Source organism: Loxodonta africana, chromosome 6, assembly GCF_030014295.1.
Source record: "Loxodonta africana isolate mLoxAfr1 chromosome 6, mLoxAfr1.hap2, whole genome shotgun sequence".
Lineage (NCBI taxonomy): Eukaryota > Metazoa > Chordata > Mammalia > Proboscidea > Elephantidae > Loxodonta > Loxodonta africana.
Window position 1 is genome coordinate 129,064,407 of NC_087347.1, and position 27,822 is coordinate 129,092,228.

General features: G+C 42.8%; 1 protein-coding gene across 3 annotated transcripts; it reads left to right on the forward strand.

The window, feature by feature from the left end:
- Nucleotides 1–229: 229 nt before the first annotated feature.
- On the forward strand, nt 230–23,882 carry AMMECR1L (AMMECR1 like). Of its 3 annotated transcripts, none has more exons than XM_003416705.4 (8): nt 231–391; nt 2,000–2,108; nt 13,732–14,176; nt 15,713–15,823; nt 16,196–16,310; nt 16,955–17,045; nt 18,600–18,696; nt 20,383–23,882. In XM_003416705.4, the coding sequence occupies exons 3-8, from the start codon at nt 13,770–13,772 to the stop codon at nt 20,492–20,494; spliced, it is 933 nt and encodes a 310-aa protein (XP_003416753.1). In that variant the 5' UTR covers nt 231–391; nt 2,000–2,108; nt 13,732–13,769; the 3' UTR covers nt 20,495–23,882. The 3 variants fall into 3 exon arrangements, with proteins under 3 accessions (XP_064143402.1, XP_003416753.1, XP_010594706.1); XM_010596404.3 differs by lacking the exon at nt 231–391 and adding an exon at nt 409–535; XM_064287332.1 differs by lacking the exons at nt 18,600–18,696; nt 20,383–23,882 and adding an exon at nt 18,240–18,415 and having other exon boundaries at nt 230–391.
- Nucleotides 23,883–27,822: the final 3,940 nt, after the last annotated feature.

The following is a 27,822-nucleotide window of genomic DNA, read 5'->3' on the forward strand; positions in this document are numbered from 1 at the left end:
TCTGGCGGATCCCTCATCTCTATGGTTTTCGCGACTCGCTAGAGGGCGTGTGGTACGCTGGAGGACTCCCTACATTCTTCCTCCATTACCTCACTGTCTCCGGTGCCTGCTGGGATACCGGAGGACTCGGGTCGCGGCTCGGCTCAGTCCTCCAGCCGCCCGGGTAATACCTTCAGCAGTTCTTCCCCTCCGCCGCCGCCGCCGCCGCCGCCGCTTCCTCCTCCGCCCGCCTGGCCTTCGCCCCGCCCCGTCCGCGCCGTGCGTCCGGCCCACCTGCGGGCCCGCTTCTCTCCGGAGCCCCCACCCAGGCGCATGGCTCCATGAAGCAGCAGGAGGAGGCAGAGTGCGAGAAGTCCCGTCCGCCCCGGTTGCGTTTGGGCCAGAAGAAAAGGTGGGAAAGTCGGGCTACGCCGCGCCCTCCTCCCCGAGGCCAGGCCTCCCTCGCTCCGCCGCCGCCGTGTCTGCCGGGTCTCCTCAGCCTGTGGCGTGCGGAGGGACTAGGAAGGGGTCCCGGGAGTGGCTCTCGGAAGCCGAGGTCGGTTGTCTCGGGAAGTGGGTGCCCGGGGTCATGGGGCGAGGGTCCCGGGGCAGCGTAGAGGTGGAGCTCCTGGGCGTCGGGGGAAGGCGGCGGGGCGGGGCCTGAGGACCGCCTGTCCGGGAGGAGGGCAGGGGGTCGTCAGGGCTTGCTGGGCTGGAGGGCAGACCGATGCCCCTGCGCCGGGCCGCGAGGCAGAGCTCCAGCTCCTTTTCTGTACTCCCTCCTGGAAACAGTCTCCGGTCTGTGTGTGTAAAGTTTGGTGGTCTCCGGCGCCGCCTGGCGGCCCCCATCCGACCGTCCCACGCCCCCTCCCCCGCCTCGCGTCTGGATTCCACCCCCGCGGCTCGGCCCTCGCTGCCCTACCCGTCACTCCCTCATCTCTTCGACTCCCCCGGGCCCCTGCGCTCTCTTCCTCATACCCTTTTTTTTTTTTTTTTTTTTTACCTTTCACCTTTTCCCTCTGCCTCCTTTGCCCCTTCCCGGCCTCTCCTTTCCGTGCTCTATCTCGTCCTTTTTTTTTTTTTAAACACTGTCAACACACGCGCTTTCTCTTCCTCTTTTTTCTAGCCCTCATTTCCATCATCCGTACACCTTACTCTCTTTGAGTTTTATGCCTCTCTTCTTCTCAGAGTGCAGGTTTTGCCCTTCATTCCTTGTCCTGATCTGAACTCCTGTCTTTGCCACGCTCCCTCACCCTCATCCCTCTGGGCCTATCCTCTTTCACTGCCCTCTCCTTGGATGGAGTGGGTGGAGCCTGGAGTCTCCTGTTTACTTCTTTGGGAATAGCTCGATTCTCTGGTACTGGGTTGGGGGAGCAGGGGCCACTGGAGAGAGTTGAAGAGGTTTATCCAAGACTGAGAGTGAGGATGGATGAGTCTTACCAAGAATTATTTCCACTTGGAGTAACAAAGTGGCCTGTCCTCAGGGCCCTCGCTCTGCAGTACCCAAAAACCACTGCCTTCGAGTCGATTCCAACTCCTGGTGACCCTTTAGGTTAGAGTAGAACTGCCCCATAGTGTTTCCAAGGAGCGGCTGATGGATTCAAACTGCCGACCTTTTGGTTAGCAGCCAAAGGCTTAACCACTTTGCCACCAAGGCCCTGGGATACTGTTCAGTAATTCTTCAGCATCACCTTTGTAGAAGACTTGAGAATATGTTTGTATTCTGAAACCAATGGATAGCCTTGAAATGGTATATCCCTGCTGAGAGCAAGTTTTGATCTGAATTGGGGGAGGAGGGGTTTAATGCATGTCTCCCTCAAGTTCAATAAAACCTTTGATCCTCAGTGTCTTTCCCTTTTATTGATGACACTGAGCATGGGGTGACTCAATTGATGGGACCGCCATTGCTGCCTTAGATTTTGAGATGTTTTGAAGTAAAGAGAGCCTGTTCTAAAAAATATATCTTACCTCTGTACTGCCTTGATTTTGCTCGTTGACTGCACCTGCATTTCTGTCTTAGGTACAGGAAGAAGGAATGGAATCGAATGGAAGAAAATTCATTCCGGAGACAAAATAGCTTCCCTCCTCTGTTGTAGCTGTTCCCTGGCAATATAAACTTTCTGCTTTCAGTGAGTAGTATTACCTTGGACATATTTAGAATAGAATTTTGTTGCTGTTTTTGGTTTTAGTCTGTACTAGGACTTTAAAATGTATGTGTACTTTGTTCACTTGTATTTTTCAACCTCATGAGAGGGTACTAATGTTTGCAAAGTTCGTTCCACTTGCTCTCTTGAAATAATTTAAGTATGCAAAGACAAAACATTTACTCTAAGCCCTCAGAGTGGCCTAGCTTTATACTTCCTTTATAATCTATTAAAACATTGTGTGTGTGTGTGTATATGTATAAATAATAAGGCATCCAAACGTCATAGCCTAGAAGTTAATACAGTTCCTAATCAAGGTCAATTATTGGGTCTCTTTTGTACGGTTATAGTCCTTAGAGATTTCTACAACATTTTGGTCTAACTCTGCTATTGGCGATATTATCCCATCACGGATTTGAAAATAGTTAAAATTCCACATGTAAACTTCCAACACAGTTATGGGGGAAAAAATTCATTACTGCAGCATCCCCTGGAGTTTGTTAATGATAGTATGGTGACATTTTTCTGAGTGCCTTGCATTTCATTGGATCCTCACAACCCCTCTGTGAGGAAGATGGGATAAATGAAGAACCAAGACCCGGAAAGACTCAGAAACTTGCCGTAGATCACATCAGAAAGAGGTGGACGGCTCAAAACAAAACTTTTGACTCTTATATTCGTATTTTTCTTAAGCCAACTTGACGTGAAAATACATAGTTCAGCACATTTTTCTAAATCTATAAATCCGAAAGGTGATTGTGTAGGTAAATTGTATTCTGTGGTGAAATTTTTCACTTACCAAGTGTTTTGTATGCGTGTGTACAATGGGGTTTCAAAAATACAGGAACAATTATTTGAAATGGTTACCAGAATGTTTGTGGGTTTTTCACCTATTTCCTGGAATAGAGCCATAAGTAGGCCAGAATTATAGCTCAGATGCCATTTCAAGTACCCATAATATAATTATTAAATTGGAATTTCAGTTCCACACTGTGTCACAAAGAAAAGGACAGCCTGCTTCCTTCTGTGGAAGGCTTGATTTGAGCAGACATCTAGACTTTAAATGATAACAGAGAAAATGTAAAGAATTCCTTTTCTCTTTGCTTCTTTCCCACCTCCCAAATCTGTGTCTTTGTTACGAGGTCATGCTCTCCCTTAAGCTCTTTTGAGGCTTATCTTCAAAAGATGAGTTTCAGTTTTTTGCACCTCCAGGCTTGTGTAGGTAATTGTTTCCAGGTTATTGTTTGAAACCTACCCTTTTCTAACTACTTTGACACAGTAGTTTCATTAGTAACCTGTGTATCAAGACTTAAGACTACAAAATAACATATTTAAGAAATTTAGTGTCTTTTTAGTCTATGTCTATGAGCTTAAATGAGGACTCTTGTAGAGTAGAACTCCATTCAACTCTGTGACAGTCCAAGATTCTTTTTTTTTATTTCCCGGCATCTCACAATGAAAGGAACAGTAGGTGATAGATTAAAAGGCATTGCTCTCCAAAGAGGAAAAGCATCAAGGTCATCAGTAATAATTCCATGTTAATAGTATGATCTTTACCAGTTAGTTCTTAATAGAATTCTGTATGAGAGCATTTATTTCTCTGGAGATTGTGAAAACTCAGAACTATGGCATTTTTATAACTATAGCCTAGCCTTTACTGGTAGGGGGAGTGGTAGTATTAATAGTAGACACTCAATACATAGTAGCTGTGTAGCAAAGAACTGTGCCAGGTGCTTTCTCGTTATGCTCATTGAATGCACACAAACAATCCTCTGGTACTGGGAGCCCAGGTCCCACAGAGATGTGAGAACGCGCCCAAGTTTACATAGCTGGCAATTGGCAAATCAGAATTGGGATCTCACCCTAGACTGTACCTCCACAGCCTAGTAGGCTCTGCCCCCTGAAGGTGGGAGCTGCTCCAGGAAAACATCACCTTATGGTTTTCAATGAACTCAGCCTTGGAAGGGGCCTACAGCAAAGGGAGGAAGGCACTCCTGCCCAGTCGGCCACCTCAGTCAGGGCACCCTCACATCCTTGTCTCAGTACTTTTTAAAATAAGCATAAGCAATTTTTGGGAAATGGTTTATACTGATTCCTGAAGTCATAAATCATAAATACTCTAGTGGGTGGCTTGTAAAGCACCCCCTTCTTCAAAAAGGAAAAAAAAAAAATTCAAGTGTAGTTTGAATGGCATGTCAAAGGAAAGCTGTGAGCCACATAAAATTCAATGAGAGCAAAAATTGTTCTATAGTTATAGCACCTGAGGCCAAGTCCAGGACTGACCAGTTATTGGTGATTTTTAGCAAAGAAGACAACTACCAGTGTAAATCGGACCAAGAAGTGAATTTAGATGATAGCTGACCTAATTTTTAGAATGAATTATCCACATTGGCTGTGCATGTTGCTATGAATAATAATTAAACCATGCTTTGTTTTTTTGGTTTGGTTTGGGCTGAATAGAGTTGGCATTGTTGATAAGAATAGATACTTGTTTTTCAGTCACCCTCAACTCTGGAGACACTCCCTGGTCAGCACTTTACAGTGGAACCAGATATATATAAAGATAAGGCTGTGCCATAAACATTCTGTTTATAAAAGAGACAGACAAATTATTGTATCTATAGATAAGTTTCTTTGTAGAGACCATTTACTCAATCAGTAATTTTGTTTGTTTTTGTATGTGTATGCATACTGTATGCAGGGCCTTCTTAGGTGTTGTGAGAGATAAGAAACAAATGCCACCTGGCTTCTCACTCTAAAGGCAATGATGAGTTCAATGCTGGCTGGAATTTTTAAGTGGCATTATAAGTCACCCAGCCCAGAACAGCAAAGTACTGCTCAGTTTCCCCACAGAGAGGGAGGAAGAGTCATGTCTGGCTGTGTTCATGGACCCTATGAAGTTCAGGCGCCCTCAATTTGTTGTAAGTCAGGTAGAGGGGAGAGCTTATTCTGTAAGGAGCAGGATGATGTAGATGCCACAGCATGACTGAGGAGAGTATGGTGACCCTTTCAGCACAGAGATTTTTTTTTTGTTTGACACTTGCTAGGTAAGGGGGCTGATTAGTCCTAAGAGAAAAGATAACCATGATTCTTATTTCTTACAGCTTTTGGTTAAGTATGGGTATTGTCTCCATCTTGGAGCGACCCAGTTCTAACTAGTTCATTCTCGTTGATTGTTCTGAAGTAGATAAAAAAAAAAAAACCAAACCCACTTCCATCGAGTCGATTCAGAACTCATAGCGACCTTACAGGACAGCGTAAAACTGCCCCATAGAGTTTCCAAGGAGCACCTGGTGGATTTGAACTGCCGACCTTTCGGTTAGCAGCTGTAGCACTTAACCACTACACCACCAGAAGTGGATAAATAGTAGGAAAATGAGATCACTACTGCCCTGCCCACTCTTAAAGTGGCCCTTGAGTTTAGTTCAAGGCTTGGGAGGGTCTAAAAAAGCAAGGCTTTTTTTACACCTAATTCCAGTTATTTTAAGTGAAACATTGGTCTAAGAGTAAACATTAATTTACGTGTATTATGACCAAAAGATCGTAGATTTATAAGGTTTTGGGGAAGAGTGAGAACAAATTCACGCCCAGCTTTAGAAGAGGTGGAGTATGTCATTAGATAAGGTATTTATTTTTAACTGGTCAGACAGATGGTTAGTCTGTTGTATGAAAATGTGGTTACTCAGAAGTGTCTTGCGCTCTTCTCTCAGATGCTGAGCCTCTGTAAAGAATACCTCTTTAATCGTTACAGGGCAGTCCTGGGAGCTGAGTCTGGGACTGCTGACTTCTGAGATGTTGTGATGCAGTGGGTTACTTAATGTGGCCCTTGCAGCTATAGTACTTGTAACTCCTGCCGTATGACTGGGTGTGATTATGTGAATGAGTTGCTTGTGACCCACCAATGGGATTGGATAGCTTGCTAATAATGTAAATAAGGTATGTGGCACTCTTGTGGTGGTGGTGGTGGTGGGGCTATGCGTATAAAGTATATGGAACCCTAACTAGGAGATTGGTCAGCTTTGCCGTTTTGCTAGGCTTAAAACGAGCCATCCCAGGGGCAGGAAGGGAGACCTCATGACCACCAAGAAAGAAGAGCCAGGAGTGGAGCACACTTTTTGGACCAGGATCCCTGCACTAATAACCTCCTGGGTCCGGGAGACAGAGAGCTCTAACATCAGAGATGGCAAGAAGCAGCAGCAGAGAAACAGTGGCAGCAGAGGCAGAGGAACCAGGAGGCTGACAGGAAATGGCCTAGTGGGCTTCCCAGTCCACGGAGCAAGAAAGCTGAGTGCCTTCGAGCACGAAGCTTGCTGGCAGAGTGGGGTGCCTCTGGGCACTTATTGGCAGAGCTAGAAGAGCTTTGTAACACTTGAGCAGGGGAGAGGCCAAGAAGCCAGAGAGAGGCGTGCCCGTGGGCACAGCTGAGAAGAGGCTGTCCTGATCAAACAAGTGTATCCTGAACATTTCCAAACCTGAATTGTAATCTGTTACTTCCCTAATAAACCCCATAATCATGAGTATTGTCTGAGTTCTGTATAACGGTTACAACAAATTATCAGACCCAGCAGTGAAGTAGAGAGTGCCCTGGGAGGAATGATTGGGGTCAGAATTGGTGAAAAAGGTTGGGAGGTGGAGGCACGTCTGACCTCCGCCTCAGGAATCGGCCTTGGGCTGTTGATCTGGATTCTCCCTCCTTCTTGGGAAGTTAGAGGAGGTTTGACACGTCCTCCACGCCATTTTTACAGATGCCCACTTTGTTATATAGAGTAAGAAGAATCTTAAACCTAAAAAGGAAAGTTGTAAAAGTGTGGTTGATAGCAGTTAAAGCCTTTACTTACTGTTAGCACCCTGATTTATTTCACATTCTTTACCTGTGGTTGACTTAACATCTGCTTTATGCTGGTAGTTAAGTAAAATACTGACTTTCTTTAAAATGTACCTTGAAGATAATTCAGTAGAGCGATGGGAGATGGGTGATAGGTGGGGTATGGATGAATTGAGATGGCCCATGTGTTGAAAATGGTTAAGCCGGGTTTTGGGTACTAGAGGCTCATTATACTATTCTCTCTAGTTTATGTTTGAAATTTTCCAGAGGTTTAAATTTATGGAATGAGTTTTCAAAGAAATGGTCTTTAATATGTATGTATATTTTATGGATGGATTTTTAAAATTAATTTAAAAATAATTTAATGAGGTGAAATTCACAAAACATAAAATCAACGATTTTAAAGTGAACAATTCTGTGTCATTTAGTACTTTCACAGGGTTGTGCAACCACACCTCTTCCTGGTTCCGAAACATTTCCATCACTCCAAAGTAAAGCCGTTTACTCATTAAACAGTCTTGGAGTCCTCTTCCCCTGGCCCCTGGCAACCGCCAGTCTGCATTCTGTCCCTGTGGATTTACCTGTTCTGGACATTTCATATGAATGGAATCATATGATATATGGCTATTTATACCTGCTTTGACTTTTTTTTTTTTTTTTTGACTTAGCATAATGTTTTCAAGGTTCATGTTGTAGCATGAACCTTCATTATTTTTTTATGGCTATGTAATATTCCATTGTACGGACATACCACAATTTGTTTATCTGTTTATCCACTGATGGACATTTGGGCTGTTTCTGCTTGTTGGCTGTCGTGAATAATGCTGTTACACACATGCATGTACATGCACTTGTTCTTGGACTTGAGAGGTAATGTGGTAACTAGCTTTTTGAAGAACCACCAAACTGTTTTCAGGCTGAACTCTTTTACATTCCTACTTTTTTTTTTTACTGGCAGTGTACAAGGGTTTCAGTCCCTCTACATCCCCTGTCAACACTTTTCTGTTTTTCTGATATCAGCTATCCTAGTGGTATCTCATTGTGGTTTGGATTTGCGTTTCCCTGTGACTGAGGATATCTAGCATCTTTTCATGTACTTGTTGACTGTTTGCATATCTTCTTTGGAAAATGTCTATCCAAGTCCTTTGCTAGTTTTTTTTTAAATACTTCTTGTTGTTTTAAGAATACACACAGCAAAAACATACACCAAGTTTCTACACGTACAATTCAGTAAATTGATTACATTCTTTGAGTTATGCATCCATTCTCCCTCCTTTTCTGAGTTGTTCTTCTCCCATTAATGTAAACTCACTGCCCCCTAAGGTTCCTATTTAGTTGCTGTTGTCGGCTTGATCCCATATAAACAGATAGATCTTAAAAGAGCATAATACTGAAAGGCAGGCCTTTTTTAGTAGTTAAGCTAAACTATTCTTTGATTTTAAGAAAATTTCAGGGAATGTTTTTGGCTTAAGGTTTAAAGATTATCTCAGGGCAGTAGTTTCCGGGGATTCATCCAACCTCCACGGCACCAGAAAATCTGGATTACATGAGAGTTTTAAATTATGTTCTGTATTTTACCCCTTTTGATCAGAATTCCTCTGTAGACCCTTTGATCAAAATATTCAGTAACGATAGCCAGGCACCATCCAGTTCTTGTCTCATGCCTTTGCCCATGTTTTAATTGGACTGTTTATTTTTGAGTTGTGAGAGTTCTTTATATATGCTGGATACTAGGCTCTTGTCAGATGTATGATTTGCAAATATTTTCTCTCATTCCATAGGTTGTTTTTTCACCTTCTTGATAATGTCCTTTGATGTACAAAGATTTAATTTTGATGAAGCCCAATTTTTTTGATTTGTTGCTCATGCTTTTGGTGTCATGTTTAAGAATCCATGGTCAAATGTTCTAAAGATGTACCCTTATGTTTTCTTCTAAGAGTTTTATGGTTTTAGCTTATATTTGGCTTGCTGCTCCATTTTGAGATTTGTTTGGGTTTTTTAATGTACAATGTAAGGTAGAGGTCCCACTTCATTCTTTTGCATATGGCTGTCTAGTTGTCTCAGTACTATTTGTTGAAGAAGGTATTCTTTTCCCACTAAATGGTCAAAAATCAATTGGCCTTAACGGTATGAGTTTATTTCTGGACTCTGCTACCGTGTATATATATATTTAACATTTTATTGTGCTTTAGGTGGAGGTTTACCTAGCCAGTTATTTTCCCATTCAGCAGTTCATACACGGATTGTTCCATGACATTGGTTGCTGTCTCCACAGTGCGTCAGTGCTCTTCCCATTTCCACCCTGGCTGCCCCTTTTCCATCTCTCCAGTTTCCCAGCCCCTCTTTGCCTTTTCATCTTTGCCTTTGGGCAAATGTTGTCCATTTGGTCTCATATAATTGACTGTTCTAAGGAGTACATTCCTCACTTGTGTTCTTGTTTATAAGCCAATCTATTATTTGGCTGAAAGGTGACCTCCGGGAGTGACTTCAGTTCCAGGTTAAAAAGGATGTCTTAGGGCAGTAGTCCCAGAGGGTTTCTCTAGTTAGTCTCTATCATTCCAGTAAGTCTGGTCTTTTTTACGAATTTCAGTTTTGTTCTACACTTTTTTCCCATTCTAACTGGGGCCTTTTATTGTGCCCCTGGTCAGAGCGGTAGCTAATGTATTTTTGATGTAGAATGTTTCTAACTGCCTTTGATCACCAATTGAGACTATAAATTGGATTGTTTGCCTAGTGGCCTCCAGAGAAATGCTTAAGCCTAAAGAACCACAAGATTGTGGTTCATTCTGTTTATTTCATACTCTAGTTTGAAAGGGTGGGGGCAGTTGTTAAGATGTAACCACTCAATAACACTTGTGATCCTGTCCTCTGCAGGTAAGTGATTGTATGTGGTGTGTATGCCAAGCCTTCTAGACTTGAATTCGTTCGCCTTGGCACAGTTTGGAAATCACTTCTGTTGCTCTGTTTTAGGGTTTCACCAGTCAGATCGCTAGTGTTATCTGCTAAGGAACACTGGAGTTGGTGCCACCATCTAGTGACATTTAGGTGTTGTTACAGGTGTGGTTGGAAACCCTGGTGGCACAGTGGTTAAAAGCTACGGGCTGCTAACCAAAAGGCTGGCAGTTCGAATCCACCAGGCGCTCCTTGGAAACCCTATGGGGCAGCTCTACTCTGTCCTTTAGGGTCGCTATGAGTCGGAATTGACTCGACGGCAATGGGTATGTATGTGTATGTATACAGGTGTGGTTTGACAGAGTGGTGCTGGGAACGAGGAGATACTTATTTTTTAACTTTGCATCTGATTCGTTCAACTTGGGCTGTAGAGGCAGGGCACCTCAGAGCTCTGCTGGCCCTGTTAAAACTCTAGCTCTTGAGATAGTCCTGCTGCTTCATCCAACAAGAGTCCTAAGCCCCCTGGCCACAGTTACGCAAAAGGTAGGAGGTCAAGTGAGAGCCCAGAGGTCTCTGATGATCCGTGGTGGACTCAAATAACAGTGGGGGGATACTGATAATTTTCAGAATGGTGGCTAAGATGTTGGCTTTGAACTTGGTTTTGTTTTTGTTTGAATTTTTTTGGCCTCCATTTTCGTTGGCAAGATTCTGCAGCCTATTAAGTTAGTTTTTAATATACTCTTCAGTGTATAATAAAGGATTTCATTTTATTTGGATCTACAATCAATATCCATGGAAGCAAAAAAAAAAAAAAACCCATTGCTGTCGAGTCGATTTCAACTCATAGTGACACTATAGGACAGAGTAGAACTGCCACAGAGTTTCCAAGGAGCACCTGGCAGATTCAAACTGCCAGTCCTTTGATTAGCAGCCATAGCACTTAGCCACTACACCACCAGGGCTTCCATGGAAGCAGCAGTCAAGAAATCAAACAACGCTTTGCATTGGGCACATCTGCTGCAAAAGACATCTTTAAAGTGTTAAAAAGCAAAGATGTCACCTTGAAGACTAAGGCTTGCCTGACTGGTATTTTCAGTCCTCTCATATGCATAGCTGGATAATGAAAGAGGAAGACTGAAGAAGAATTGATGCCTTCGAATTAGGGTGTTGGCGAAGAAATGGACTGCCAGAAGAAAGAACAAATCTGTCTTGGAAGAAGCACATCCAGTGCTCCTTAGAAGTGAGGACAGCGAGACTATGTCTCACATACTTTGGATGTGTCATCAGGAGGGATCAGTCCCTGGAAAAGGATATCATGCTTGGTATAGTGGAGGGTCAGCGAAAAAAGGAAGACCCTCAACGAGATGGATTGACATAGTGGCTGCAACAGTGGCCTCAAGCATAACAACGATTGTGAGGATGGCGCAGGACCGAGCGGTGTTTCATTCTGTGTGCATAGGGTTCCTATGAGTCAGAAGGGACTCAGTAGCACCTAACAACAACAACATAATGTAATTCCTTTTGCTTATCATGCCCTTAGTGAAAGTATTGAATCTAGTGGCTATTACTGTCAGGCCTACTTCTTGTGGCTTGGTAGGACAGACCAGGCCTTGGAGTCTGAGATAGATTGTGGCCCAGACCTTAGCTCTGACACTTAGTGGCAGTGTGGCTTCAGGCAGGTTTTCCTGCTTGTTAAGCCTGAGGTTCCATATCAGTAAAATTATGGTAACATCGTCCTCCTTGCCAAGAGGTTAAGGGAATTCAATGAAAGCATGTTGAAGAGCACTTAACTCTGCAGGCCCTGAGTACACAGCCAAGTCCAGGCCCTTAAAGGAGCTTCCATTCTAATGGGAGCAGTCAACCAAGAAGAGCTAAATATATTGATGTTTACTAGGTGCCAGGTACTGTTTTATGTAGTTTACGTGTGTTAAACTCATTTAATTCTTAAAACCACTTCAAGAGATAAGCACTATTATTATTCCCGTTTTGAGGAAATGAGTCATAGGTCAATCCTGAAAGAACCAGGATTTGAACCCGGTCCTCTGGCCAGTGGAGGCAGCAATTCTGACCAAGATATTATGCTCTTTTTCTTAACAGTGAACATGACACTGACAAACTAAAAAAAAGCCTAGTCATTGGAGGTTTCATTGTGTCAAATTTACAAGGCTTTGTCAAAAAGACAACTGTTTCAAGCTAGACACTGAAGTGTGCAGGCTATTATCCTTCAGCTACAGACAGCCTTTATCTCATTCAGTATTGTCCCATATGTGTATTTTGCTACAGATAGCACATATGAAGAATGTAAAAAAAATAACGTTTGTGAAATTTTTCTCTCTCTCAACCTAAAAGGCCCCTGAGTGGCACAAATGGTTTGTGCTCGACTGCCAACCTAAAGTTGGAGGTTTGAACCTATCCGCCGAAGAAAGTCCTGGCAGTTTGCTTGCGTAAAGATTACAGCCAAGAAAACCCTAGGCAGCACAGTTCTACTCTGTAATGCATGAAGTTGCCGTGAGTCAAAATCAGCTGACTATGGCAGTGGGTTTTTTTTGTTTGTTTTTTCAGCCTAAAATGGCAAGTTTTTTTAGTACAAGTAATGACTTTGCAAATGGGTATGTAGATATCTATTTAAAAGGTGGTAGGCAGTTCTACTGTGTCCTATAGGGTCACTATGAGTCAGAATTGACTCTATGGCACTGGGTACTGTGTTGTAGAGCAATGCCTAAACAGGTAATTTTGTTCTACATATCTACATCACAACAGAAAATTGAGGTAAGATAGCACAGTTTTTTTTCCAGAACGATAGCATATATAGTGACTTGAGAAAAAACAAAATAATTTTCTGAAGCTAGCAGAATTTTACAAACTCTGATTTATCCACATTAAAGTAATTAGGATCTAATATCCTGATTCAGTTGTGTATTTGACACTTTTCAGACAAGAAAGGCCTCGATCATGTTACAGCTCTACATTTTACCTTCGGCTTTTCCAGGGGAAAAAAATCAGTAGAAGAAAATCCCCACATCTCCTTCACATCGTCAAACAGGAGGTGCTGGCTCCCTGGCCCATCTAATGCCATCTTTTGACGAGTGGCTTTGTGTCTGTCTGCCTCACTGTGATGGCAGAAATGGCCACCTCACAAAAGGACTGGGAGGCTTGGGTCATTTTTATGAACAAAGTTTATACTAGGTTGCAGTTTTCGTGTCTGGGATCTTCCAAGGGTAAGAGACATGTATAGAAATTGGAGTAAGTTCAGAAGAGAACCAAAAGCGATGAGTAAGGCATTGGAGAATGAGAACTGTGAGGACAGAATGGTGAGAGCCTTATAAGTGGGCTCTTGTCAGAAAGACAGCTAATTGGTTTCCACCTTCACTAGGGTTTGGGGCTAAAACTACACAGATGGATTTAGGTTAGCGATAAAGAAACTGCTGAAAGGAAGTGTTTAACAAGGAAAAGTATGAAAGTTCTTTTGGAGTTTTTTAAAAGGTAGGCCAATTCAATCTGGGGCCTACAATAAGTAGAAAGGACAACCTGATGAAAAGTCTGACAAGGTCAAGTGTAGTCTTCCATTTAGTCTCTAAATGTCGTTATCCAGCTTCCAGCCAGCTGCCACCCCAACCCTTCCTTCTGACCTGCGGAGTCTTGCCTGCCTTCCTCCATGGTGATCATAAGCTTTTTGGAAAATAAAAAGTAGTTCCCCTTTAGGAAAAAGTTAGGAGTCCCTAGAATCAGGGTCTCATCTAGTTATGTTGGTTTGCAACCCTTTGTGAACAGGTGAACTAGAGATTTGGAGGGGAGGAGAATCTGGTGACTCTTACTCTTTGTCTTTGATTTTTGTTTTCTTCTTTTAACTAACCATTCAAATTAATACTTAACTGTTATATTTTTGGTTAGGGTTCTGCAGCATTCCAGACCTCAAGCACTGAATCAGGATGGGAAAAAGACGTTGTGTTCCTCCACTTGAGCCCAAGTTGGCAGCAGGCTGTTGTGGGGTCAAGAAGCCCAAACTATCTGGAAGTGGAACACACAGTCACGGGAACCAGTCCACAACTGTGCCCGGCTCTAGTTCAGGACCTCTTCAAAACCACCAGCATGTGGACAGCAACAATGGGCGGGAGAATGTGTCGGACTTAACTCTGGGGCCTGGAAACTCTCCCATTACACGAATGAATCCCGCATCGGGAGCACTGAGCCCTCTACCCCGGCCCAACGGAACTGCCAACACCACCAAGAACCTGGTGGTGACTGCGGAGATGTGCTGCTACTGCTTTGACGTGCTCTACTGTCACCTCTATGGCTTCCCACAGCCACGACTTCCTAGATTCACCAATGACCCCTAGTGAGTAAATCAGCCACGGGACAGTGCAGAAGGCGTGGCGTCATCTTTCTGGGTCATTCTCTTGAGAGGGTCTGCTGCTTATAAAAAGCTGTAACTTCATATGGGGAAAGGGTAATAGGAATAGAATGCTGAGAAATGTCCAGACAATAATTAGACCATCCCCTGGAGTCAGTAATGGAAGAAGACCAGGTTGCATTCGAAGAGCACTAAAATGCTTTTTGTCCGTTGTTTTAAGATGTTTTTGAAAAATGCATTGACCTAAGATCACCCCTCACCTGTTGATGCCACACTGAAACTGTATTGAACAGGGTATGGAGGGCATGTGAAGGAAGGCCCTTGCTCTTTGGGGATGTGTCATTGAGTTGGCAAATCACACACACAAAGCTGAGAGTACTACAGGAGAAGTCACTCCTGTGTGATGACGTTAGAGAAGGGAAACTGGGATGACTTTTAAAGGGAGTGTCATAATGAGATGCCATGGTCAGGAAAGTCTTGGCTGAGCAGGTGGGAGTTCTGAGCATGGGTGGGTTCAAGGGTCATCCATACAGGGGAGGGGCACAAGTATGGAAGAGCAGGTATTGGTCCCAGCTGTAGGGTTTAGACTGTTGTACTCAAGAGTTTGTGTTTCCTTCCTGTAGACAGTGGAAGCCTTGAGGGATTTTTGCTCAGGTTTTGGGACAGTAACTCTGGCTGATGTTTTACTTTTACTGGAGGGGAAAGACAATTGGGAGATTTGCCGTGAGCCTGCATAACGCTGATCAAAGAAATAGATAACTTTTAGAACATAAGTTGGTTTTTAGCAGTGATGAACTCAAGAATATAAGCAGTAAGAATATAGAGATATGGAGTAGGGCAGGAATTTTAGAAAAGGGGCAACTCTGTAACCTCTTCCTAAAAACCCCACCACCGCCAACTATAGCAGCCATAGCCTACTCAAGCATGACTTTGGCCTGGAAACAGAAATTGGCAACTTCTGCTAATAAAAAACTTTCTTCAGAAGACATTGGTTTTCTTTTCTGAGAATGTACGTGGCAGGAGATATTTGTAGTTGCCAGGGACAGACATAACCATGGGGAAAGATGTGGTGTTGCAAAGGAAGCTTGCAGATAAAGGGGGGCGTGTCCAGGCCAAGTGTATTGTGTCATAATGAAGGATGGAGCTGGGGAACATGTATGCTCATAAAAGTAGAATAAAGAAGAGAAATATAAGGAGAAGTAGAAGAAGGAAAAGTTGAGTCCTGGCAGAAGAGAAAAATAGTGCATAAATATGTGTCAGAGTGAATTAACGTTGTCACATGGAACATAGGAAAGGCAGCACAAAGCTTTTTTTCTTGCCACCCTGCAAAGTTTTCCTCTCTGTTTCCAACCAGGGGCTGTTCAAGTCCCAGGAAGGCAGAGGGTCCTTCAGATAGCCGCCAACTCAGAAAACAACCCTCTTGGGGACTAACAGAAATGACCAAGAACAAAGCCTAAAGGTTTTGTTTTTCTACATGATTAATTTGGGGCTGGAGACTGTTTTGTGTTTTCCTTTTTTTAGTCCGCTCTTTGTGACATGGAAGACAGGGCGGGACAAGCGGCTTCGTGGCTGCATTGGGACCTTCTCAGCCATGAATCTTCACTCAGGACTCAGGGAATACACGTTAACCAGGTAATGAATCCCGCCACCAAGATCTGTGGATAAATTTGCTAGAATTGAGAACAACTGACTGACTTTATTTCTTCTAAGTAATAAATTTTGGGGATTTGGTAATCGGGAAATACAGGGAATTTTAATTTGGTGAGTCATTTAGTTAAAACTTTAGTGAGTAATTTAGCATCAAGTTGTTTTAGCATGTTAGTGTTGACTGATAATAGTCGTTCTCCACATACAAGATTCATAAATACCCAAGTCTTAAAGTTTCTCAATAAAGAAAAAAACCTCCTTAAAAAAATAAAGATTCATGAACGTCTGGACTTCGTGGCACCTGATGTTGGCCCGTGACCCCAGAGCAGCCTCACCTGTGTTTTCTGTCCCTTCTAGTGCACTTAAGGACAGCCGATTTCCCCCCCTGACCCGAGAGGAGCTGCCTAAACTTTTCTGCTCTGTCTCCCTCCTTACTAACTTTGAGGATGCCACTGATTACCTGGACTGGGAGGTGAGAACAGCCTCATTTGGAACTCTGCATCTCTCGTTGCATTTGGGTTCGGGTTAGTACATGGTAATGTATCTCCTTCATTGAGAGAGGGTATAAGAATGTGGAAGCAAGATTGGAGCCAGTTGTGGGAACGTAGGTGACAGAAAAGGTGCTGCTATGATAGGAGTAGGAAAAAACGTACAGACTTTGTTCTGCTTCCCCCATTTTATCTCAGCCCACTCTCCCATGTCGTCCTACCATTGCCTGTTAAGAAGTCATAGTGGGGATAAAGGAAAATCTCTCTCGGTAAGCCCTTGAGTAAAAGTTTTTATTAGAAGTCAGATGTAGGGGATCATGAACCCAAATAAAAGCATTGTAATATGTTCACTTAATGGACTAGGTTATAAGGAAAATACTCAAAATTACTGGATGAACTACCAGTAATTTACTACTTTCCTACCTCATACTCTCAGAAAGGTAGCTACACATAAACTCGTACCTGCCCTAAGGCTGAGAGAGAGAGAGGGAGCCGTGACAAACAGGAGAGCCTCATTTGCCCAGACCTAAGTGACGTTGGCGCAGGAGACAATGTCAATTTATGTGTGGGTGGTTGAAGTCCCATTAGAATAAGTAAATGGCATTTACTTGGTTGTGTTTTTCTGTAGGTAGGGGTCCACGGAATTCGAATTGAATTCATCAATGAAAAAGGCATCAAACGTACAGCCACATACTTACCTGAGGTTGCTAAGGAACAAGGTGAGTTGGGCGAGTGGGATTTTGATCAACAGTATCACGCACAGTTTTGCCAGTTAAGCGCAGGGAAGTGAAATGTGCCATCTTTCAGTCTAAACACAACTAAGGATCAGTGCCTTTCTTCCTCCTAATACCTATCAAATTCCGGTAGAACTGGGGGAACTCCCAAAAAAGATCTAGGAGCTAAAAAAAGAAAAGGACAAACGCTTATCCGCCTGCTTGTTTCAAACATTTCACCGAACATTTTTATTTCTTGATTCCCTGAACTGCAGTGGTAATTGTAGCAAAACTCTAGCCACCACCTAGACCGTGTTACAGAGTTCATTACGAAGGGAAGTTGCCCATCTCAGTGGATTTTGAACCTTTGATTGTGTGTTGCTAAATGACGTTATACTTGGCAAAGGGCAAAAGTAATCCCTTCTGCTTTCTAAAAAAACAGTAGTTCTTTTCAATAGTTAATAAGTTCTTACTAATGGGACATTAAAGGTAGGAAGTAGGTTGGGCAGGTTTTCTCTTTAAAAGAATGTCTAGAAAAATATCTTTAAATATTGCTTATGCATCCTATGATATATAATCCAAATTTCTTCCTTTCTTGGAATTAGACTATTTTTGAAAATAATATGTGAAACTGTATTTGTTGGGTGTGAACCGGGAATAGAGAAAATACCCAGTTAAGTATATCCGTGAACTAATTATATGGAAAGTGATTGCCTTGTTTCCATTTTGATTCTATTTAAATTTTTTCAAAAGCAGTGGCATAAGAAGAAGCCTTTTAGCTACCTCTTTGAAGCCAGAACACTAACACATTTCGGTACAAGGAAGCATACCACAAGTATTTGTTAGTAGTGAGATGGGATGATAACCTAGGTAGATATCAAATTTATGCCATTTGAAAGTTGGTTGAGAAAATCAAAGGTTTTGGGTTCTTTAGCATAGTAATCTAGGGATTTTTGGTTGGTTGGTTTGGTTTTCCATTTGTTGTATTTGATTTTATCCATTAAGAATGTATAAGAACAGCAGAAGAATATATATATATATGAGCAAGTATCCTGTCCTTCCTGAAAAAAAAAAAAAAAAGCTTCCTTCCTGCATTAGATTCTCTGTAATAGAAAACAGGATTCCTAGAAGTCATCAAACACTTCTGGAAAGCCACACAAAGGAATAAAAGCTGCAGAATTCTAACGTTTCCTCCCACAGAACAGCCCTGGGTACCGGGACTAGGCCAGTTGGCCCATCTAAATTGGGACCGTGTTTGTTGGTAAATGATTACACATGGGTAACATCTGACAAGAATGCTGCAGGAGCTGGGAGCCCGGGGACAACACTTATGGCATGTGCTGGGCTACCATGTCATGTTTCAGAGACTCCACTGGACTGTCAGGGAGGCAGGCAAGGGCTGCAGGTACGTGTGGGCCAGCGCCTAGGGTTTCCTCTGCCCACGCAGATGTGGCAGCTTCTCGAATCCCATTCCTGTCTCCTCACATTGGTGGTATGAAATCATGCCCCGCTCTTGTGTGATCAGACGCTGACCTCTGTGTGGCTTCTCTTCCTCCTCAGACTGGGATCAGATCCAGACCATAGACTCCTTGCTCAGGAAAGGTGGCTTTAAGGCTCCAATTACCAGTGAATTCAGAAAAACGATCAAACTCACCAGGTAACTCACTGTCTCATTTTCCTTGTTTTAATTTAACGGGGCTTAGAATGAGGATACTTTTGATGGGAAAGGGAAAAAGAGAAATTTCTCTGTTAATGTCCCTGAATTAAAGAAGTATGGGTAAGGTTTAAGCTCTGGGGAAGCAGCGGCAGAAACACAGACTGTGTCCCACAGCACCTGTGCATCTCCACAGCTAAGCTGATACTAGCGCTGGAGCAGGGTTTGGGCTGCTGAGCAAGTGGCGAATGGCTTTGCAGGGCCCACTTGGTTAGAGGGCTGAGGGCTAGGAGTGAAGTTTGGAGAGAAGGCTCTAAGAACGGAAGTAGCAGTTGAGCTAGTTACCTCTCTCTAGCACGAGCAGTCAGGTGGCAGGGCATGCTAACAGAAGAGTCAGAAATGCTTTTTACCAGAAGTTAGAAGGAAATGCCTCTACCAATTTGGGGTGAGTGCTTCTTTTGGGGGGCTGCCTAGTATAACAGAGCTCTCGATGACTTGGGATTCTGAACCCCAGCTCTATCTAGGCAAGTTATTCAGCCTCTTTGAGCCGGTAAAGATAAAGGATAATGCCTCAGGGTTGTTTTAGGATGAGATAAGATAATGTAAGTAGAATTTTTAGCCCAGGGCCAGGCAACATCTGTAGGTGGTCATTAGATGTCAGTTCTCTTCCCAACCCTTTTGACATCAGAAATACTGAGGGGCTTAGTGTCTGGGCCTTTGTGGCCTCCTCATCTGTAAAATGCTGATAATCATATACTAACCTCACAGGTCTGTTTGGAAGATAACCCAGTGTTTTTGAAATGCTTTGGATTCCAAAAGGAAAAAAGAAAAAAAAGAACACTTCAAATACAAAGCATTATTATTACTATTATTATTATAATTTATTTGAACAGCCATTTCCCTGTCAAAATTCAGGAATAATCACCTTGCAGTGGAGGAGTGATTACAGTGGGAAAGAGATGGCTCTGGGTAAGGATTGTCACACCCAGCTCCTGTGGTCTGTAGTAGGCTCCATAGGTTTGTAACACCCCATGCTTTGCATCCTGACTCATGGCTCTTTCCAAGAGCAAGGCCAAAGTGCTCTGAATTCTGTTCTGATGGCCCTGTGATAATGACATATTCATTTGGGAATTGAGACCTGTTTTATATAGCCCCAGGATCCTTTAAGCTGTTTCATCAGAATTTGACCCAGAATTAGGTATCTGTGCCCCTTTTAGTTATAAATAACTTATTTGTTGTTCTTCTGCAAATTGAGGATACATTGTTGCATTTCTGTCAAATCTATCACATTTTAACCTGAACGTAGATATACAGTTTAAACTGGGCTTTGGTGCAGCCATCTTCCAGTATACCACCTGGGTAATTCAACATTGAAATTCTTCATCCAGACCCCAATAGCAGATTGCTTACGAGCAGTTGCTGATGATAAGCAAATGTAGCGTTTGAAGGTGGGATGTTCTGAAAATACATTCTCAGGTGTGAATTGTGATTGTGCTTTTTCATCTTGTTCATTTGTAATAACAACATTGTTTTCTTGTGCTGTCTTTCATTTTCTGTAAGTAAGATTGCTCTTGGTCTTCCATTTTATTCTTTCAAAATATAAAACAAGCTTTTGGTTTTCTCTGCTGAGTGACTCTACAAAATGAATTGTTTGGGGTTCCTTATACTCTTTCCTGTTTCCTTATACAGGTACAGAAGTGAGAAGGTGACAATCAGTTACGCAGAGTATATTGCTTCTCGTCAACACTGTTTCCAGAATGGCACTCTTCATGCCCCGCCCCTCTACAATCATTACTCCTGACACACGGCTGCATGACCAGTCCCACCCCCCTGTGGCCGCCAATGGCTATGACATCATCGGAGCAGATGCCTCCTCTTCCTGGTCCAGTTACTTCTATTACTGCACCATTTTATGATGCTAGCTTCCGTTGCCAAGTCTGCCCCCTGCTGACTGAGGGGGTGGCGGGGTTACAGTGAATGAAACAGAACTCGAGGGGCCCAAGCCTTATCTCAGCCTTTCCTCAATATGGGGTTCAGTTGGATTGGGGCTCCTCCATGCTTAATAAGAATTACTATGTGGGTTCAGAAGACCATTGGCATGCAAGTGCCACTGGTGATTTGCTGCATGTGTGTTGGCCACACAGTGGAAGCTGGAATTAAACATCCATGAAGGCTTACCCCACACACGCCCCTACAGCCTCCCCAGATCAAGTAGGTATGTTCCCCTGGCAGTCTGGGCAACGGAGACCAACAAAAAACATTTTTAGGTTGTTTTAAATTCCTTTTTTTAAACTTCCAGTTTATTGCATACCAAGAGTTGATCACAACCTCCATGCTTCATAACCAGACGCCATGTTAGGGTTGAGTGTGGGCACCATGAGTCTTTTGAGGCTCCTGGACAGAGACCCTCATCAAGATCGGAAGCCCTTTGGATGGCGTTGCAGATCTCATCATTGCTCAATAAGCCTTGAAGGTTTTAAATCTCATCCTACTATCAGTTGGATTTTCTGACATCCTTCCTGCATTGAGTCTCCTGGTATTAAACAGAGCGCTGTGGTGTAGCCTGCTGAGGAATGGAGATGCCCACAGGAGAGCCTGATGTCATCGCTGCACACATGTGAAAGGAGAGATCTCTTCCTTACCACCAGGCTACCTCACTCCTCTACTGGTAGCAGTGCCTATAGCTGGACCTAGGTTCTCAGAAAGCATAGATGTTCAGACAAGCAGCTTGGTTGGTGTTTTATAAGGACACATTGTCCTAGGAGAGAATCCAGGGTCTCCAAGCTGTTTTTCTTCCAGGCAAGCATTCCAAAGGACCCTTAACAGGGGAGTTCCTCCAGGACTGTAGAACAAAACTGTGTAACTAAACAAGGTGAATCTTTATCTTGCCTAATACGCTGGGAGTCTTCACCCCACCAGGGGAAATTCCTAAGTAACTCATTTTATTCAAGATCATTCAAACTTTCACGTGACATAACTTCCCTTTCCCGTTGTTGCTGATTTCCAAATATCTGTCAGCAAGTGTCTCTCCTTCCTCTTGCCTGTTCTTCACTCATTTGGTGGCATAGTTCATAGAACTAGGGGACTTGGAAGATGCTTTGGAAATGTCATAACAGAGGCACTGCTCACATGATTCACAGGAAGAGGTGGCCAGTTGGAAGAAGGGATCCTAAGGATGTTAACACTGGTTTTCAACAACACGCTTAGAGAACTCATGAAGTGGATTGGGTGTCAACCCAGTGAACACATACTGTTTTGATTTAGTATATTAAAGTTTATGTGGTGATAGTGTGGCTTTCCGAAATGGGCAAGTAAGTCAAGAGCTCTTTCGAGTTTTCTTCTGCCGGGAATCGGGGAGGGGGAGCAGGGGCACAGTGTAAGAAATGACATCATGCTATTTTGGGCATCACTGTCTTGTTTCTTGGGAAAAAATGAAAAACCGGTGAGTGGGTTTGCTTGTCACCATCCTCTGCTGTTTGTGGATGTGGAAAGGGCAGGGGAACTGTGGGGCCGGCATCAGGACACCCATGCCGTGTCACGTCTTAACTGTGCTGGGCTCCCGCTTGCCACTGTTCCCTTGCAGTGTTGATGAAAACCCTTAGAAGATGAGGGGATCACTTAATGATTTCCTGCTGCTGAGAATAATAAATGAGTCTTGTACCATGGCTTGATGTAAGGGTGGTCAGCTCTGGACTGAACATCCACCTCCGATTTGTTCGACAGTATTGGTACATAGGGCTACACTCATTAATGTTCAAGTGTTCTACGTTAAAAGTTGTGTTTTATTTCTAAAGATTAAAAAAAGCAAAAAAATTGGTGCTAAACTTACACCCCTGAGCGCGCTCAGTGAGACTGGTCATGCAAGCATTTACAGTGCCATGCTTTTCACGCCTGTTTGTCTGTGTACATGTCGCCCTATTTGTCACCCCAGTGTAGAGTTTGTTTTTTATTTTATTTTATCGAGGGTGGGATAGGATACCTGCCATTTAAGAAAATGAACAGAAAAAATTAAAAACCCACGAAATGGGGGGAAAAATCAGTGCACAAGGATCAGCTGCTTTAAGCCCAGCACCACACTGCAGGTGGGCTCTGTCTTCTGGAGTGAAGAAGCCTTACTCCCTCCACACTTCCTCATTCTCCCACACACGTCTAGCAATGGGAATGCGCTCGTTCCTCTTGCCTTGCCAAGGGGACTCAGGAGTCGACCAAGGAAAACTCTTTGGCCCTGTAAATAATAACACTGTCAAGTGTCAGTCCTGAACAGGGCCTAGTCAGGAAGCGGTCTGCAAGTGTACAGTCATGGTCACCTCATGGACATGCATGGCAGGTGGCTCTCAGGAAAAATACCAAGTCTGGATCATCCATGTGGCAGCTTTGCATAGGGAGATGACAGCTCTGAACTGGAACTGAACTGCCTTCCATGTGCTTGACCAAATCAGTGACGAGGGTGGCCAGATACATGGGATGTGATTGTAGGTTTAAAGAAAGGGAATGTTTCCACTTAGTATTTCCTTTGTCCTTGGGCTGCTCAAGCTGAACAGTAGGTAACCAGTTTTCAAGGAACCAGCCCAACTTTGCTGGCTTGGTTCAGAGTTTGTTTCATCCCTAGCTGTGAGTGCCTTTTGGTCTGGAAAATTGGCTTGTCTCATAATACCCACAGCTAGGACATTCTCTGTAATTATGAATTGTCCTCGTTTCACAGTAAGAGAATGTCTTTGATCACTAGAGTTCGTCGGCGTTGGATTGTTTCCACTGTGAGGTTCTTAAACTTTTTCCCTTTCTAATATTAAAGCAACTCGTGTTAGAGACCTTTTCAGCAAGAAAGGTTTTGTAGTTGAGATATTACATATTTTATTGTTTATAATATCATCTATACAAAAGAAGTCCTAGGTGTTAATATTTGCACAAGATCTGTTTTCCATGTTAACATCTACAATTACACTAACTGTTGATGTTATTTTCTACCGGAATTCTGGAACCTAGGGAACTATGTGTTGTTTGTTTTGTTTTTGTTTCTTTTCACTCTCATTTCCCTGAAACAAGAGACTTTGTATGGCCTTCAGTACAAAGACTTCAGACCAATTCTTTGTATTACACTTGGTTGCCTCTTGGCTATATAACTTCTGAGTGCAAATCATTGAACTCTTTAACAAAGTATTGTAGAGAATAAATCATAATGGGTAAAAATTGTTTTTTGTCCTGCCTTTTTTTTAATCACGTGACTTTTATGTGAAATAAAGGTAACAGTTGTCTTATTTTTTAAGATAGCCAATTGAATTATTCATTCTGTGTATTTTATGTGGTGTTCATGAACCCCTATTAATCTTGCACTTGTATATTTTTGTGTGGTGGTTTAGAGCCAAGTTTCCTGAACTAGCATTCATTCATGAACCTTTTTTTAAAAATGTATGCAGTCCTGTGTATGTAGAGTTATAGAAAGAGGACTCATTGTTTCCACTGGATTTTCAAATGAAACCTTGCCCAAAAAGTTAAGATGGAAGAGGAAAAACTCAAATTTAAGATTTTTTTCTTTTCATAAATTTTATTTTTGGCAAAAATATACACAGGAAAACACACCAATTCAACATTTCTACATGTACAGTGCAGTTAAGTTGATGGCTTTCTTCAAGTGGGTGCAACCGTTTTCATACCCTTTTTCAAATAATTCTACCACCATTATTTACTGCCCCCTAACGGTCTCATCTAACCTTTTGAGTTGCTGTTGTCAGTTTGATTCTGCACCATGCTCAGGGCAGACATTCTGTACTTTCTAAGCTAGGCTATTGTTTGGTTTAAAGATGACTTCAGGGGACAGTTTCGAATTAAGGATTAAAGATTATCTCAGCAAGAGGTACATGAGAATAAAGGATGACTATGGTAAACCCTATAATAAATTATGCAACAACAGTAATAAGCAAAAAATATGTGAGTGGTTACATATGTAGATATGTATGCTATATGGGTGTGGGAAGACATGGGAGTACATGCCTGTACACATACAGGTATATTTCTGGGTGTACGTATATACCTGTTTGTTCTGCATATATATTCACATAATAAAACACAGAGCACAGTTATACATACTCCTTGGACATATCCAAACACCTTGCGGAATTGATTTACTGCGTTTGAAGCCTCAGGACTGTAGTCTTGTAGGACAACTAGGTCAACTGGCATAGCTTAATTCATAAAGAATGTTCTACATCCTAGTTTGGTGAGTAGCATCTGGGGTCTTAAAAGCTTGCAAGTGGTCATCTGAGATACGACTGTTGGTCCCTTCCTGTCTGGAGCAAAGGAGAATGAAGGAAACCAAAGATTCAAGGAAGAAATTAGTCCCACAGGCTTAATGTCCCTGTGAACCACACCTTCTTCTAGCCAGACACCACAAGACCTAGATGCACAGCTACCACTACCAACCATTCTGACCAGGGACACAATAGAAGGTTCTGGTTAGAATGGGAAAAAAAATTAGAGCAAAACTCAAATTCACGAAAAAGACCCAACTTACTGGACTGATAAAGATTAGAGGAACCTTCAAGACTATCCCCCTGAGATACCCTTTTAACCTGGAACTGAAGCCACTCCTGGAGGTTACCTTTCAGCCAAACAATAGATTGGCCTATGAAATAATAATACCCATGAGAACTGTGTTTCTTTAAACAATCAGCCATAACAGCCCAGTCAACATTTACCCAAAAGCAAAGACGCAAAGGCAATGAGGGGCAGGGGATCTGGATGGATGGGGCAGGCAAGGTGGAAATGGTGAGACTACTGACACATTGCAGGGATTGTAACCAATGTCAAAGAATTTTTGTATCAATTGTTGAAATCTAATCTGCTGTGTAAACTTTCACCTAAAACACAATATTAAAAAATAAAAAAGTTCTAGTGGTAGGGGAAAAAAAAAAAATCTCAGAGCAATAGTTTCAGGGGGTCATCCAGCCTCAGTTGCTCCAGAAAAATGGATTCCATGACAATTTGAAGTTCTGTTCCTTAACTTTTCCCACTTTTGATCAGGATACTTCTATAGAATATTAGATCAAAAAGTTGTATAATGGTAGCCAGGCACCATCCAGTTCTGGTCTCATGGCAAATGAGGCAGTTGTTCATGGAGGCAATTAGACGTGCATCTGATCATTGTCTCTCTGCTCCTTGTTCCTTTCTTCTGCGGCTCCAGGCCACTTGAAAGTTTTTAAGACCCCAGGCACTACACAATGAACCAGGAGGCAGAACAGAAACACTAAAAGCAATATTAGGCCAATTGATGGGATGTCCTATGAAACTATGCCTAAATCTCCAAACCAGGAAAACAGATCCCATGAGGTGTTTGTACATAAGGAGCCTCAGCAGCTGCTCTTTTTTGTTGTAAAATATATATATAACAGCATTTACCAATTCCACCTTTTCCAGGTGGGCAGCTTAGTGATATCAATTACATTAACCATGTTGTGCAACTATTACACTTAATTGATGCCAAATTTCCCATCACAGTGAACGAAAACTCCTTGCTTTCCAAACAATGGCTCCCCCTTCCCACCTCCTCCCACCCTAAAGGTATCATTTAAAAAAAAAAAATTTTTTTTTTTCATTAGATGATATTAATTAGTCCAAGCAAGGAACCAAGGACATATCGATGAGGTCTGACCTAAAGGGGAGAGATCCTTGCTGTTGGGTGGCCCAGAAAGGATGAGGTGTATTTTGAAGAAACTGACAAAGAATAACTTTTCAAACATAAAACTGTTCAATTACTACTGGGGATTGTTGGTCTTTAATTTATTTGCAAGGAGGATGCATCTTTTTTTTTTAAGGCCCTTAAATTTTGTAGAACTCACAAACACATGCCACAGATATACAGGCTGTCAGGTTTGGGTAGTAATTTTGAAAATAGACTACAGGAAGTTGGTTAAACACTCACAGACTTTGGTAATAACTGGTGTGTGCCAAGAGGCATCCTCTGTGTTTCTTCAGGAGAAATGGAGGTTCTAGAAATTACATTATGTAACTACACAGCATGGAATTTTCTGTTGTCTGTTGAAATGTGAAGTAAGCCATCTGGTCAGATCAGTGGTGCTAATTTTTGCAGGGGAAGGAGACATGGTAGGGGAGGTGCTCTACAACTGCTTCCAGATCATTCTAGGGTCTGTGACCTTTGCTTGAGTATCTTGTGTTGTAAACACTATTCAATAGGAGAACTGAAGGAACTTGACTTTCTGAATCAATACTGTACGAAGAACCATAGTTCTGAGGAGCATAGAGAACGGGGCAACTTCCACCAAGCCCAGGCCCTTCTCAGTCTGTTCTCCTCATTGTAAGATGGGCTGTCAGACGAGGACTTAGGGTCTTTTCCTGCTTCTCATTTGCTCTTTTTCTATGTGTACAGGTCTTGTATGCCAAGGCAAATTAAAAAACAAGTGACTCCTCTAATCTCAAAACTTCAGCACTATTGATGGGGAAAAGGAAGGAAGGCTGAAGTTCAGCCTCTCACTCAACAAAGCTCTGCTGCCTGTCAGATTCAGCCCTGCCACCCAACCCTGGCTCCCAACCAAATAATCCAGGGTTTGACAGCTGGAACCTGCACAGGCTTGAAGTCTGAGAGGCCTGAGCTCAAATCCTGGCCCTGCCATTTATAAGCCAGACAACTAGTTATTTCTCTGAACCACATTTCCTGCTTTGTGGCAGAATTGTGAATTTCCAAGGCAGAAATTGGAAATGCTTTGCCCAGGCTCCAGCAAGTGGTACACAGTGGTACAATGGCTGGAGGGCTGGTGCGCTGTGGTTATCCAGACTGTCATCTAGTGCTGGGTGCAGATAGAAACAACTGGGGAAGTCTCAGATCCTCTGGAACCTTAAGCTTCTCTAGGCACTTGAAGTACCACTCACCTGTCAGTTTGTCATTCTATGGCAGCATGTGGTGCTGGAAGCTATGCCACTGGAATTTCAAATACCAGCATGGTCATTGATGGTAGACAAGTTTCAGTGGAGCTTCCAGACTAAGACAGACTACAAAGACCTGGTGATCTATTTTCAAAAGTTAGCAAATGAAAACCCTGTGGATCACAACAGAATATTGTCTGATATAGTGCTGAAAGATGAGCCCTCTGGATTGGAAAAAAAAAAAAAAAGACTGGA